The following is a 16,869-nucleotide window of genomic DNA, read 5'->3' as shown; positions in this document are numbered from 1 at the left end:
CAGTAGAGTATAATTTAATCAAAGTGTCCGCACCACTGACAATGAGACCACAGACCACCTATGTGTGAAAGTTATTTAGGACTGCTTTTCTTCTTAGTCATTGTACATATTCAATACAAACAGCCAGATAATACATGTGGCAGGTGTTTCATCTCAGATCATTTTCAGTGAACTTGCCACTTTTCAGACTTTGCAAATGTGAGTTTGCCAGTCTGACAATGCTTTTAACAGTTAAATAATAATAATTCATAAATAATTAATATTAAGTAACTTACATTTTAGACACACTTTGCTCCACCAATGAAAATATGCGACACACAGTAGTGGTGTTTGAACAAATCGCTTGAGTGAATGATTCAATGCATCCTCCACAAAGATAGTGCACTTCTTGCTTTAATAAACGAATCAGTGTTTATAAAGAAACGGTTGATTGAATGATTAAACGACTAATTTCAGTGATATTTACTTTGTGCCACAAGGCGTAACGATGTAGCCTAAAGGACGTATCACATGAAGGCCGCTCAGCCAATCAAATTCGAGGTCCGCAAGGAACAATATTTACAATTTAATAATAAATATACAATACGATACGTTGATATACGATATTTACAATTGAATCTTTTATGAATTCTACTTAAAATTAAATGTTCCTTTTTAGATGCATTTTGACAATATAAATGTCAGAGTTTGCCACTTACATCCAGAAAATTGTGATTGTGTAACTCAACTCTAAATCTGAGGCATTTCTTTTCATTTTGCTAATGGAAAAAGAAAATGTTCATCGCTTCTTCCAAGACACTGGATTTTCAACAACCCTCAAACCATTCCTTATGCTATTGCACAGACAGCTTTAGCCAGACAGCTAATCTTTAACACCCTGGGCACATACTAATATTGTCAACTGCCATCTAATCCAGCTTCTGTTCACTCTCTTTTACACCAAGTGCGACATAATGAATATCTATTAGCTAGTTTAAGCAAATACTTACTAAAACTTCCTTATAACCATGCAGTCTGGTTATAAACAGACCATCCAAGTGACATAAGATTCTCTAATCAAGACTGACACAAAAAACTGATGAACGAAGTAATCAAGTTTTTCTGGCAACTGATTATTACGGATTCCAAATAAGGACTGAAATTTGCAAGAATAAATTCATCCAATGCATGTCAGCGTCTCGCGCCTCACTACATCTCGTCCCAACTGCATTACTATTATTAAGGGATAATGGATAGGAAATTAATTTAAAACATTTCTCATGCTTTATTTTCTAATCAGGCAGAAGGGAAATAGAATTAGCATTTGCAATTATCCCATCCTTAGCAGCCAAAGATTTTTTTTCGGTTTTTTTTTTTTCTGACATTTTGTCAATATCAGATGCTCTTAATGGCACTTGAGCAGAAGTGAGCACAGGACTCGAGACTTGTGAATTAATTATAAGTGAGCCGTTTGCTTCAGTGCTGTCGAATGTTTACTGTGTCCCAGCATGATAAGACACTGCTTTAGCATTGGTCTTATTTGCTATGATCGTTTCTGGTAAACATGAAAAGGTGTGGAAAATGTTGTCCTTCTGTATGTTTAAAAACAAAAACAAAATCATTAAAAACGCTGATAAGAATTTGAGGGTTGATTTCTGATGGGTTCTTTATCTTATAGATCGACATGCAACTTCACATGATTTATATAAACACTTTTAACCAAATATAAAAGACAAATGCAAATGAAACCATTGCACAATTTAATACTGAAACACAATTTCATAAAGCTTGCTCAAATATATATCCAAAAATAAGCAAAATATTAAACATCAAAATAAAATCCTCCATGGCATTACTAATAAACGCAAATGACAAGATCCCTGAAATCATTTTAATCCACGTTTGATACATTTGAAACACGTTTCTGGACACCCTGGATCTATTTCATGAAAGTCCATCATCATCATCCATACAATAACCCACAAATACTGAGAAAATACTAAGCAGCTGTCATCAAATCCTGACTAAGCTTGAGAACTGTACAGTTATTTCTTTGCAACATTAATCTGGGTTACGTATGTTTTAAGGGCCTGGATATTTACATAAAAATGATTCATTCTGAGAACTCAGAGCAGGAAATAATCATTTAAATAATCGCTGAAAGAGACGTCACAGGCACTGCAGTTTTCTACAGATTTCCAGTGACCTCACATACGCGTTCACTCGACTGGAGTGTACCTGTTAAAGTGCCACAGCGTGTCTGAGATCAAGCAATGCGTAGGAAGGTCATTAATAAATAAACACACACAATCATCAAGGTAAAATGAAAATAATGCACAGCACCTAGCATTTCAATTAAAACTTACAGTGGCTGAAGGAATCATGGAGCTGCGTACTGTGAATTCTCCATACTGTCTGTGCAACATTTACAGAGATAGACATATATGTGGATATGGAATGTGATGTCTTCACATGTGATCATGGGAGATGGTCCACTGGGAATTCTGGACATAAAGCTGTTAAGCTTTTCAAGAATGTCTCACATGTCAGTAGCTGGCCACAAAGTCCAGAGGCACACAGAACCGACAGAGAATTGTATCTCCCATCATGCCATGCTCTCCCTCTCCTCTGATGGTCCGTTTGACAGTTTCTTCACCTTCTTAACGCCCTCTCCCATGGCTGTTGAGGTAGTTACCCTGAAATTAAAGAAAAAGAGCATCATTAACAACAAAAACAAGCTCTATTTGAAACACAACAACAGGGACGATTTGTCATTTGAAGCTAAACACGCTTAAATACTCAGCCACATAACATTCAAGAGATAAAAATAGACATCTACATTAGATTTGGTTTCGCGCTTCTTGTGAATATCAGTGTGGACAGAATCTGGATCAGTAATAGCGAAATAAAAACAGGTCTTTAAATAATTTCAGACTGTCCCAATTTTCTGAGGAAAGCCCTTCAGCGATCTGCATGCATACAACTGATGTTTAATTCATAAAACAAAACAAAACAATCCTTCTCTTAATCTTTGTTTTCTACGGTGACCACGAGGGGACATGTTTGGTTCACTTAGTTTTGTCGTGGCCAGGACATATAAACTTACATTATGTAATACATTAATATAATTATTTCTTAATTACGCACTTTTTCTTAATAAATATAAAATATTATCCATTTCTGAAAATTGCAGGTTGTTTATGCATTTAACTTGTGGCCAAGAGAAATAGATGTCCTTCCCTCAACAGATAGAAGTTGTGGCCACTAGAAAAATATATCGTTCACTCAACATACGATCTTGAGGCCACAACATATCACATTCCCAAGAGTTAATATGTCGTGGCCACAACAAAACTAAATCAACCGAACATGTCCCCTTCTGTTCACCGTAGTTTTCTAAGAATATTGCAACAAATTTGGCATGAAGTTTAGTGTCTCTTGTTCTTTCTGAATCTTATCCCACTGAGCCACAAATGTTTGAATCACCTAAACCAAGATCATCTTATTTATATACAAGCATTTCCAATAAAATGTGACCAAGCATGACTGGGCAAGCATTCTGTATTAGATTCGAATGTGGACAGAAAGTTCAGAGCAAAAACTGAGACCAAGTGAGAGCAACACACGCATAAACTCTCTTGCTTTCATTCTCTGAGCACAGATTGGACTGCATATGGCCACACTAGTATCAGCATACTGTTCACGGCTCAGATGCACCACACATCTACTGTTGTTGAAGCAACCAGATTTACCCATTTGAGGTTCATTTTTATTATATTTAATTACATTAATGGAGAAGAAATAATGAGTGCAATATACTATTTCAAATCGAGTGCCAACACACGCATCACACACATGACCAGAGTCGGCCAATAGTGAGCCTACGTGTGACGTGCAACACAGATGCGCTACGCAGTTATACTACGTGAACTAACTCGAGGCCCAGAGAGAAGGAAATGAATAGTGGAATAAAGTCGTTATTTTTGTTGTTTTTTGTGCACAAAAAGTATTCTAGTCGCTTTATAAACTTAAGATTGAGCCACTGTAGTCACTTGGACTACTTTGATGATGTCTGTATTACCTTTTCTGGGCATGGACAGTATACCGCACATACATTTTCAATGGAGGGACAGAAAGCTCTCGGACTAAATCTAAAATATCTTAAACTGTGTTCCGAAGACGAACGGAGGTCTTACGGGCTTGGAACGACATGAGGGTGAGTCATTAATGACATAATTTTCATTTTTGGGTGAACTAACCCTTTAATAGTTGAAGCTGATTTGATATAATACTTTACAAAAGAGGGCAACTGTGACCATCCACTTTTTCAGTGCCATTAAAATGAACTACAATCCCATTTAGGATAGTTGATTTAAAAACAAGAGAAAAAAGCTTTATTTACTGTCATTATACTGTTATATTTTATTTACTGTTATATACATTAAAAAATATACTTTACAGTAATGAATATGAATATTTTGCGATAGATTTAAAGTTTTTTTTGTTGTCTTTTATTCAGCAAGGATGTATTCAATTGAACAAAAGTGACAGTAAAGACATTTATAATGCTACAAAAGATTTCCATTTCAAATAATTTTGCTGCTCTGTTGATATTTCTATTTAAAGAATCCTGAAAAAAATAAATGTATCACAGTTTCCACAAATATTAAGTAGGTGGGCGATCCCTTCAGGATTCATGGGTACTATAGTTCTTCACCTGGAATTTGGCTATTATAAAAATGTTTTAAAAGGAAGTTGAAATAACCATGACAAATTATTGTCCCTAAACGAAAATTATTTATCAATGGAGAAAATGATTGGAAAATTGTTAAACTGTTGCACTCTATTAAAAAAGATAAAAATGGAGATACTTTTTTTTCAATTAAATAATAATAATAAAAGCAGAAAGGGCAGTGTGGACCTAAACTCTGAATGCTCATGAGAGCAATGCCCTCTATTTTTGTGGTTACCGTCATCCATCTTTTCTGTGTTCTTTGCAAGACTCAATGAGGACAGCTGAATCAGGCCGCACCCCAAGTCACCCAAAAAAAGTTTTGGGAAAATAGGCCACAAAAAAAAATAAAAAAATAACACAGAGTAAAGCAAAATGTCCTGTGTATGGCATGCTGTCAGGGGGAGAAGGAGAAGAAGAAGAAGAGGGGGAAAGTGCAAGCAAGGAACAAGGACATACGGAGTCACAGGGCTATTTTGGGAAGTGCCGGGGTGGGGGGGGATAGAGCACATGCCGCCTGAGGGGATGCTCAATGCGGGGTGAATGGGAGATGGGAACTTGGGGGAAGGAGGGGAGGATGGGGGTTGTCATGGAACAGAACAAGACTTGGACATCAGGTAGTGGAGAGAAACGCAATCCACTGAGACCTTAGTGAGAAAATCACGAGGATGGAGAAAAAAGAAGGAAAAAAAAAACCCCCGGCAAAGCCAGTAGAGATGAAGCAAGAGAAAGAAATGAAAACAAAGAATCGTCTGACCTGATGAGGCCGTCTGGAGTAAGTACATGGCATGGCTTTAAAATTAGCAGGAACTGACCAGCATGAAAGTTTGGGAGTGCGTATGTAAATAAACAGGGTATGACAGGTGCATTCAGCTAGGGCATGTAATGAGGATGGCTACCAGGTCCTCCAATCAGAAGGAACCCCTCTGCGCTTCTTCTATCTAGAGCCATGACAGGTGGCTGGATCATTGTAAGCCTGTCCGTGTGACCACGTCGCAGCTGGTAATGGAGCGCAACAGGGTCATGGTATGTAGAAGAGCTGCGCATACACATGTTCTTGTAATTGTAAAAAACAAAAATGAGAGTAATGAGCTTTTAAAGGGATAGTTCACCTGAAAATTTAAATTGTCATCATTTACTCACTGTCAAGTTGTTCCAAACCTGTATGAATTTCTTTCTTCTGCTGAAAACAAAAGAAGATATTTTGAAGAATTTGGGTAACCAAATAGTTAATGGGCCCCATTGACTTCTATAATATGGGGAAAAAAGTACATGGGGCCCATTAACTATTTGGTTACCCATATTCTTCAAAAGATCTTCTTTTGTGTTCAACAGAATTTTTATTTTTGGGTGAACTATCCCTTTAAATTGAGACAGTCTTATATCATCTCTTGCGTGTGGTTATGGTCCTCCGACATCACTTTCTCTCTGCTGTGAGTGAGTCATACCATCTTGAGGAATCAAATTGCCCTTGATCTTTTGAAATAAAAGAATGACGCACTATGAAAATATATCATGAAAGACAGTGAATGTTTAGCGTTCATTGTGTCTGTAACTTGACATCCACCTTATTTTTCAAAGCGGAAATAAGCTATTTCCTGTGCAAGACTTCTGATTCATTAGTCTCTATGTAAATAAATAGAAGAATATTGCCAAGAAGAACATTGGCAACGCCTGCTCTTATATTAAAAATAAAGTGGATATTCACCAGTAGCTGTGTATTTAAGTATGATTTCTTACACATCATCCATCTCCATGTCTTCTTCCTCCACAGACAGCAGTAGGTAGGGGTTGTAGGAGGCCGGTCGGAACTTGTGTCCGGTTAAAAAGAAGAAGGTCAAAGTGGCCAGCTCATCCAGCAACTATGAATTAGGAATAAAATACACATATAAAACTTGAAAAAGCAATAAAACTTTGAATGGTTGCATGTATGTATTTGTGGATTTTTTTTTTTCAACTGTTAACCCAATATGATATCTTCTTTTCATGCATTTTATCAAATCTGAGATTCAAATGGTTCTAAATAAGTATTTGTAACCCAACAGTGTTATCTTATAGAATCTAAGCAACAGACATAAAACTTAAAGTCACTGAAGTCAGCTCAAAACATTATCTGTGAAGTGCACTCCTTCCACAAAAGGTCACTGGATAGTGACCTTGTACATGTAGGGTGACCACCCAAAATTGGGAGCTTTGTCCTGCGTCCTGCAAGACGTAAGCAGTGTCCCACATTTCAATTATATCGGTATTATATCTGTTTTTTTTCTTCTTCCCTAAAATTACAAAACCACAATAAGAAATATAATACTAAAAAATGCAATTGCCGTTTTAAAATCCATTTGCGCAGCCTTCATGTTCTAGCTAGAGGGGGAAAATAACCAACCAACGTATTCATAAGTAGTCTAATAAAGGAAAATAAGTTTGCCGCTACTTAAGGAAATTTATTTTATATAATGTGATTTTTTCTTACTACTACTAGCCTGTTATTCAGTTGTAATAATAATAATAATATTATTATATATATATAAAAAAAAATTCCACATGGAATAGGTCCTGTAAAGTGAAATACATTGTCACCAGTCACAAAGCTGGTCACAATTAACTAAGCTTAACTGTATATTTAAAAAGTTAAAATAAGCTTCCCAACTAATGTAAATCAATATTTACATAGTATAATAGCAGTAAATTTATCACACTGTCCCACAAAATCCCATCTACTGTCCTGCAACAGAGCAATAACCATGTGGCCACCCTATGTACTCTGCTAAGTAAAACAATCATGTGACCCCTCATGGCATTGGAAAATTGGTCTTTTACAGTAAAACCAAACTGAGAATTAACACAGCAAAGGCCTCCACATACTATTTGTTATCTTGGGGATGCTGAAGAATGACTTAACTAGCTTTAATGTAATACACCAGATATTGCTAAAATATTACACATATGAATGTCTGTGTGAAAGGATCAATAGGGAAGTTTATGTTTAATGTGAAAGTCTTTAGTGCACTTTTACTATAATGATGTTTGAGGAAGCTGCCGTCACTCACCTGGTAGAGCCACTTCCATTGGTAAGGGACAATGACCTTGATGAGACTGGCAATGATGCGGGTGAAATAAATATAGCATACAATCTGTGACAGAGAAAGAGAGAGTGAGAAGAGAATAAAAAGAGAGAGAGAGAGAGAGGACAGAGATACACATATCTAAAAGATTTCTAGTCTGATTTTGATGAGATAAAAAAGAATGCCAAAATAAAGAAATTTAGTTAAGGTTTTGGACTAATTAGGTCACTAATCGAATGAGAAAATGTGACATTGATCATGTGTCAGATGTTCTTGTTTCTATTGAAGCACTGAACAATATATGCGTCTTTTCTGTCCTTACAAATTGATTAATTAAATTTAAAAAATGCCAAATAGAATGCTTTTGGCTCAGACTGGCTGGAGACAAATCCAGACAAAAATGTATGTATAAAAACAGTGAATGCAATGTATTCATACACAGACCTTCATAAATAAATGCAATTATAGAGACAATGACTGTTAAAATAAAGCAAAACTAATAAGTCTAACAAGTCTCGTGCCATAACAGACAGTCAGTCCCGCACCGAACTGAGCACCGGGTACATGTCCTTTTAAAAGCACTGTGTCTGAATGCAAGTGAGAATGACAGTGAGGTGAATACATACCATCACATAGTAGTGCCTAAAAAGTTTCAGTTGAGCCAGATTGATGGCAGCTACAAAGGGAACGAGAAAGCCAAACATTACGATTAAAACAGAGTGAGAGAGTGGATGAGCTTTCCTTTTAACTTGCATGCTTCAATTACTGTGGTTCTCACTCCTACTGTGAAAATTGTCAAAATCAGAAGGCAATTTAAGTTTTTATCTTTGTGCCCTGTGAGGGAAAGGCAGAAGATGAAAGCAGGAACAAATATGATAGGCAGCAATGAAACAATGATTATTTGAGAGAAAAAATAAATAAAAAAAATTATTGTATTGAGTATTGATTGTGTGAAGAGATTTTTTTTTCCAATATAGGATTATACGAAGTCATTATCCACCAAGCAAACTATAGTTGTGCTACAGCATATGTATCTCACATTTTGCTTATATATTGCCACTTATGGAACTTATGAGAGGAGCCATTTCTGCAGTGGTAAAAATTGGGACACAGACATTGGGGCTAAGGGAATAACCTGCTTCATTTTGTGCTGATCTCCCTCACACACACACCTGCTCTTGTTCATTCAGCCTTAAATATTGGTGGAAAAAAAGTAACTGTAAGCATGTTAGATTGTTGGAAACAGGCATCCTCAGGGATGACCGAAATAGCATAATTCAGCAAACATCTCTATCGCAGAAGCTAAAGGCACAGCAGGACGTTGTCATCAAGACCCGCACACCTCTCTTCATTAAGCACTTTTTTTAGCAGTAGGTTAAGAGATTTATATGTAAGATTTAAAGAAATTAACTGATTATTTCTGCATATTTTAATAAATAAGAACCCTTAAAGCCCTTTTAGCAAAACATACACACACACAAAAAAATACAGGACTTGTGATGGTGCCAAAGCTTTGCTAGTAAAAAGCATGCATTTTTCATGTACGTTAGTCTACTAGTTAAAACACATACAATTAGATTATTGTAGATCTGACTAAATGCATGTTGTGTATAAGCTTTACAAATACAACCTGAAGAAGAAGAAAAAAAAGTCAGTCAATCGGAAAGGACAGGCTGAATGCTATGACGAATTTCATATATAAACCTATAAAGTGTATGTTATACTGTATGTGTGTGGATGTGACTAAACTTAAATTTTGGTGAAACATTAAAAGTATTAAGTTTAATAAGGTCTAGATGCATTACTATTAAACATTTTGGGGTCTGTAAGATTTTTGTAATGTTTTTGAAAGACGTCTCTAATGATCACCAAGGATGTATTTAATCAAATGCAGTAAAAACAGTAATAGTGTGAAATATTTCAGTTTTTTAATATATTTTAATATATTTTACATGTAATTCATTCCTGTGATGGCACTGGATGTAATGGTGCTCAAGAAACAAATTATTATTATTATCAATGTTGAAATCAGTCGAGTTGCTTGAAATTTCTGTCAACAACAAAAAACCTTACTAACCCTGATTTCTGAACAGTGTAACACAGAAAAAAAATGATTTTCTTCAACATATATGAAATACAGGAGGATACAGAATAATATAAATAAACAATTATTAATTGTATTTTACAATAAAGCTCAAAGAAATAAAAAAACAAACAGTAATGAGGTTATGGAATTTGCATTGATCCTATCTCTATCATAGGATAATAAATCAATAAAACCATAAATCTCTATCCATTCCCTGGATTTGTGGGTTAGATAAAGTCATAGCACAGTCTGGTTTCTCTGAGCTATGACATTTACAAGCTGCCTGGCATCTGCTGTCACAACAGGCAACAGTGCACAGTGGCAGAGCACATGCCAAAGAGAGCATCTCTAGCAGGATCCGTTTTCCACCCTAAAACTATCAAAAAAAACCTAAAAAATCAAGCCACAATGGGGACATACTATATGTGTGTTGTTTGAATTAGTAACACAGCTTGCAGAAGAGATGAATCAGGGATGACGCATGTACTGTTTGTTCAAGGGAATGGGAAACTAACAACTGACCAAACATTCATGGCCATTGTGGTCAGTGTTTATAATGATGATTGAATCAGCTTAGAGTGAATTCATCTGATTTATGATTTATCATACCACCACAAAACCAACACCACCAATAATAATTGCTCATAATAAGCAAATCATTGGAATGGTTCACGCTACACACTACCGTTCAAAAGTTTGAGGTTGGAATGTTTTTTTTTATGTTTTTGAAAGAAATCTCTTGTGCTCACCAAAGATGCATTTATTTGAACAACAATACAGTAAAAACAAATAATAATGCTGAAAGTATTAATGTCTTAAAACAACTCTTAATAATCCATAGACTACCACTGTTAGTAAGAGCATGTATACTATTTTGGTTAACGTATGTCTAGAGCAGCATGCCTAGAACTGCAGCACTCTGGAAGACAGCACTATTCAATTTCATGCTGTATAAGACCAAGTCTTTTAAATAGCATGTAGAGAACAGCCAATTTTGAAGGAGTACAGCTCAATCAACCAAGCAAAGCATTTGGAAAGATTAAAAATACACACTTTCCACAATATTTCATTTAAAATGGCTTCAACATTGTGACAGGGCTGACGTCTTTTACAAGTGGTCATAAAAAAAATGACACTCCAAATATACAGTATCAAACTTCACTGAACTGTTGACCACAAAGTGCTCTGACAATGTTACTTCGACATACCTTTGCCATCTGTTGCTGATGCCTCTTGTAAATGTCTTATGGACCTACCAAACAAAAACAATTGCTTTCAGACTAACTAGACTAAAGATAAAAAGCCAAAACAGCCTGCCATTTACTTATATAAGACAGACATCAGACTTTGGTCTATTAGTCTACAAATGATATCATTTATGGTACAGAAAATTAAATCTGGGCCACATCAAAAGGACAAACCGGAAGAGCACTTACCAGACGACTGGGAAGAGAATAGCCCCGCAGCATAGCAGATCTACTAGAAACAGGATCTCCATCCACAGGCCATATTCGCTGGAGCCCTCCTCTGTGGACTCAATAATGATGTATGCCACATTGGCCAGAACCTGAAATCACAATTATAACTGGAAGGATCATAGGACAGCAGCAGTTTAGCTTAAAATCCCATTAACAACCTTGTATTTAAAAAATAATGTGCTGACATCTTCAATGTTGTGCAACAGTGTACTATTAACGTCTGGAAAAATATGTTTTAGTGTTTTGTGACCTCTAAATTGTTTAAAAAACTGGGGATTTTACATGCATATTCATACACAACACTTTGCAGAAACACTAGTAGAAACTACTATGAGGATGGATGCTATTTTCAAGTGGGTGGGGAACCAATACCTGCAGGGGAATGACGATCATGAAAATCTTTTTGTCTTTATCTGAGAGGATATGCTTGACAAAGGCCCAGCCAGTTCCTATTAATGCTATAGTGATGAACAATAGCGCCCCCTTCAGCCTGCACAAAGTAACACATTCAGAGATGTCAAACACTCAGCTCTTTACAGTTATCAAGACAACAGCACAGTGGTTTTCATTCAAAATACAAGTTCACTACCCACCTAAAACAACCTAAGGAACTTTTTAAATGGCTGGAATACACTAAACAACTATTGTATTCTCCGATTCCCAGTTTGCTGAAAGTCAGAGCTAGTCTGGAGATGTTGTGTTCAGAATGACTTGAAAGTCTGGTAGTGTTGATCTTCAGTCATTTATGATGTATGATGCACAGTTTTTCACTGTAACCATTTTCAAAGTCAGCAAGTGTATGATTTGAATGGTTGTGTAGTGTGTTACAGGCTTAAGAGCAAAAACATTACATAAATATCTATCTGTTTTTTTTCTTATATGACAGTTCTTCACCCTATTCCTGTATTATCCAGTTTATGTTGGTGAACTTACAAGTGAGTTATGTAATAGACCACAGCCCAGCCTTCAATAGGAAAGCCCTGATTGGAAATGTAGTAGTAGTCAATCTGTAAAAAAGGAATATAAAAGTTAAAACAAAGGCAATGTAATGCTGCTGTTTGTCTTGGGTATCTAGCGTAAAATGGAATTGCATTTCAAATGCACTTTCCCTAAATTGCAAGGTTTTGGTGGAACTATCATGGTTTGATCATTTATTGCGTATGATTTAGATAATGTTTTTGAAATTGAATGATATTTACATCAAATATAAGCATTTCCTTCAAAAGTTCCCATATAAACAAAGAGGAAAAAACTCACTGCATGGAAAATAAGGGAAAGTGACTTTGTAAATGGAAGAGCAGCCATCAGCCAATGAATCTTGTAAACATCAGCACTAATAAAAAAAAAGAGAATTACACAGTGATCCCATAATATGCTCTCCTATTTTTTACAGAAGACAATCTGAAATATGATTTGCTGCTCTCTACTGGTCATTTCTTGTAAAATGTATGAAACTGTTGAATAGAAAATTTACATAAGGTCTGTTATTGTAGCACTTACCTATGAGTACGCAAAACATGAACCCACAGTGTGCCGATGAGGAAGAAGAACATGGACATGCAGATGTAAAGCTTAGGTAAAGGAATCTCTCCCGCTGAGAGGAAGCTTTCTGGATTCTTCTCTTTGATGTTGATCTGAAATTATATTTATTGCCCGAGTATATGAACTGCATGACTTCATTATATTTATAGACACTGTATTTTAGAACTCACAAACACTCACATCAATGTTGAAAGGCAGCATGTCTGACGCAGAGCTGTCCTGTTTTTTTGGCATGGAGTAGCAGTTGTAGAAATAAAAGTTATAAAGGCCTTGCTGCTCATCCGTTGTGATGTTGAAGTAAAACTAAAACAAGAGCAGGAGAGTCAGTGGGATGCACAAAATATTTCAAAAAGTAAACCTAAAAATGGACAGATATTACATCAGCTCAGAACTAATCTCAAGAGCTCTCAGCAATACCCTTTCATGTATATCCTACCTCAAAGGAGTAGATTTTGTCTTTGCTCTGAAGAGGATATGTATCTTCTGCCTTGCTCTGTGTGAGTAATACAATCAAAATCATTTCATGCAGAATTAACATAGTTTTAAGACAATACGCAGTCCTAAAACATTTATACAAATGTTTAGGCAGATCTCACCTCAACATCTCGCCTGGATTTAGAACCCACTGCAAATAAATAGGAGAGAAATAAACACAAAACAATAATTGAAAGGTAGACTGATACAAAAATATAGGAATGCGTACCAAACATTAAAATTTCCTTAATTAAAAGGCTTTCGTTTACAATACAAAAAAGATGAGAACAGACAAACACTATTGTTCAAAAGTTAGCATATTTTTACAAGCTGCCAGCCATCTGCGATCACAACAGGCAACAATGCACTGTGGCATAAAACCTGTAAATAAAATAATTTCATATATACAATTTAATAACATTTATATAGTTTTATATATGCATGCTGGAGTTTCCAGTGTTGACAGCTCCATAAAATAGCCTACTGGAAGCACTGTAGTTTTGCTGTACTATACAAAAAATATGAAAAATACAACACACAAATAGCATTTTAAGTTACTTCTGTTCATAAACAAATAAAGCAATTGATGTCATAAATTCACAAGCCTGATTTTTGTTTTAATTCTCAGAATCTATCATAGATGATTTTTGTTTTTAAATCACAAACATGATGCTTAGCTGACCTAATAATTTATAATTTAATTAATAAACAATTCAGTAATAAAATAGTTGTATATAGCCTACAGTTTATTATTTATAATGTAATTTTATTTTAAACGAATGAGGAAAATAAAGCGAGTTGAATCCACTCATTATCTTAAGCTTAAGGCCGCATCTGCAACTGAAGGCAAGCTGCCCGCACTCCTCTGTTGATGGCTCTGTTGCTTAGACCATTTAAAGATGTTAAATAGCTACACAAATAATATGTTTAGATTCCAACTGCATCTGTCTCTGAACAAAAATCAGCAGTGATTGATTTTCTTGTGTGTGTTATTTTCAAAGATTATTAGCTAAATACTCTCATTATAAAGCGAACGCTATTCCGCTCTTATTTAAAAATATATATATTTTTGCCAAGAACGAATGAAATGAAAACAATTAATTTTTAATCAATGTATTTGACAGCCTACACCCATCCACTCCCCATCTCAGGGCAGTACTGCCTCACAAACTAAAATCAGGGCGCCCACTCTGGGGCTGGGTGGGGTGAGGGGGCACAGTGACCGGAGAGGCCGGGCTAGGAAATCTCTTATTGTATGCTCACCAAGACTGCTTTTGTTGATCAAAAATACAGTAAAGAAAATACAGTAATATTTAGAAATATTATTTCAATTTAAAATAACAAATTTCTATTTGAATACATTGTAATCCAATGTAATTTATTCCTGTGATGGAATTTTAGCATCATTACTCCAGTCTTCAGTGTCCCATGATCCTTCAGAAATTCTAATATGATGATTTGGTGCTCAAATATTTTTCTCATTATTATCAACGTTTAAAGTAGTTGCTCCGCTTAACATTTTTTTGTGTAAACTGAAGAATTATTTAATGAACGAAGTTCAAAAGAACATAATTTATTTGAAATAGAAATCATTTGTAATATTAAAAATGTTTTTACTGTGGCTTTTGATTAAAAAAAAAAAAAAAAATCTTAAAAAAAAAAAAAAATTGTTTTAAACCTGACTCCAAACTTTTGAACAGTAGTGTACCACGTGTTATGATTTATAGTCCAAGATAAAAAGAAAAGACTTGCTCTTAGACTGAGATCCATCATCTGGCCCATTGTCGTGGAGAACTTTCTCCTTTTCAGCTTGCAGGTCCTCTGCAATGCTTTTGGGCAACACAGGTATGATGTTGGGAAAAACTCCAGCCTCCGCTGAAGTCTTCTTCCTCACTCTGAGGATATCGCAAGTCATGGCAGAACATTCAAAAAACTAGATAATACTTCCAAATTCATTCTAATTGTAATGAATAAAAAAAGTAACAAAGTACAAAAATAAAACTCACAGGTTATTTTTGAAGTCCAGCAATAGAAGTACCCCAGCAAAATTACTATTTGGATCCTTTTTCAGAGGACAATAATCCAGACCCTCATCCTGCGTGTTCATAAGACAGAATATCAATTATCTGAATCAGTTTGACCGAAAGATCATAAAAAGAATGCCTGAATGTAATATTAACTTTAATCTAATATTATATTAGGCCTATATGAATCATACTGTACTTCTATATAAGATCCTTAACTGACAAGACTGTCAAGTTACAGCAGTTAATTTATGCATATTTACAAACAATAACGAATCTACAGACACAGTCATCATACAACTCCGATAACAACTAAATAGACATTCAAAGACAGATACTGACCAGATATGTGGAGAAGCCATTATTGTTTGCACGATCTAGGCTAAAACCAATCTGCAAAATAATATATGACAAAGATATTTTATTTCTCTATGTGAAAGATGATTTCTATTTTCTGAAATGATGCCTTGTATAAGGTGAGATTAAAAAGTTCCATTAATAATGTGCGAGACATTTTTATCATATTATTAACGTGCACTGTATGAATCTGAAAGCCAGTCATTTGTCAGACAGCAGAGCGAGTCTGACCGTGGAGCTGTCAATGTTGTCCGTATTTCCATCAGTGAAGCTGAGGCTGTTCATGCTTATACTCATGTAACCATCTTTATATAAGCCGAATGTGTTCAGATGAACCCGCTGACGGATGTCGTCCTAAAACAGAACAAGAGTGTTTAGTGGCGCACGGGCACTAAGATCACGGGTTAGCTGCTGAGATCCTTTTGAATGATTTGTTAATGGTTTTTTGCATTGTCACAACAAAACGATTATGATTGATACATCTTAATATGATTCACACTTAAGACAGCATCTGTTGGCATTAAACAACAGTGATGACAATACAGTGACTATACGAATATCTTATAAAAACATTGGAAGCACATCACTCACATACCTTAAGTATGAGATGATGGAGTCGACACTGACTTTCTATGATAAGAGCTGTAATAATCGCATTAATAACTGTAAACATACATCTCTTCCTAGACGCCATTTTTAAAACAGCTTTTTCTTCTTCTTCTTCTGTTGTTTAAATGGCGGTTGGCAAACCAACTAAAAGGCGCATTGTCCGCCACCTACTGGATTGGAGTATTGGAGCACTACTTGGTTGAAAACACTTGGTTGAGGAAAAAAATAATAATAATAGAAATAAGTTTTTACCAGTCCTGTAACATTTCAATTTTTTTTTAAGAGTTCCTCATGTATTATATAATTTGTTCATTTTCCTAATATTTCCTTAAGTGAATAATTGCTTACACCCCTATCCTTTAGTGTATCCTATTTCTCTATTGTATGCTGTACATTCTAGTAATATATGATTTACCGTTTCTGGATATTTATCGCAATTACCAGTTTCATGTTTACCTATTTTATATAAACTTTGATTTAGTGTTGTATGCCCAATACTTAATCTTGTCATTATCACATCCTTTTT

At 35.3% G+C, this 16,869-nt stretch overlaps 1 protein-coding gene across 2 annotated transcripts; it reads right to left on the bottom strand.

Annotated features, from left to right (window-relative positions):
- Positions 1–1,627: 1,627 nt before the first annotated feature.
- On the bottom strand, positions 1,628–16,482 carry gpr107 (G protein-coupled receptor 107; the record flags this gene model as incomplete). 2 transcript variants are annotated; one of them, XM_079871779.1, is made up of 18 exons in its annotated part: positions 16,330–16,482; positions 15,966–16,088; positions 15,720–15,770; positions 15,360–15,448; positions 15,106–15,248; positions 13,476–13,504; positions 13,316–13,372; positions 13,060–13,182; positions 12,838–12,971; positions 12,595–12,670; positions 12,271–12,344; positions 11,710–11,827; positions 11,296–11,426; positions 11,068–11,111; positions 8,400–8,449; positions 7,759–7,842; positions 6,452–6,573; positions 1,628–2,675 (listed from the first exon to the last, which is right to left on the bottom strand). In XM_079871779.1, exons 1-18 carry the CDS (start codon positions 16,426–16,428, stop codon positions 2,585–2,587), a joined length of 1,638 nt encoding a protein of 545 aa, XP_079727905.1. In that variant the 5' UTR covers positions 16,429–16,482. The 2 variants fall into 2 exon arrangements, with proteins under 2 accessions (XP_079727905.1, XP_079727906.1); XM_079871780.1 differs by lacking the exon at positions 1,628–2,675 and having other exon boundaries at positions 6,448–6,573; positions 16,330–16,477.
- Between the last annotated feature and the right edge of the window lie 387 nt (positions 16,483–16,869).

This window comes from Squalius cephalus (assembly GCF_949319135.1).
Source record: "Squalius cephalus genome assembly, chromosome: 5".
NCBI classification, from domain to species: domain Eukaryota; kingdom Metazoa; phylum Chordata; class Actinopteri; order Cypriniformes; family Leuciscidae; genus Squalius; species Squalius cephalus.
The sequence above is the reverse complement of the archived record's forward strand: the minus strand, read 5'-3'. Positions and strand labels throughout refer to the sequence as shown.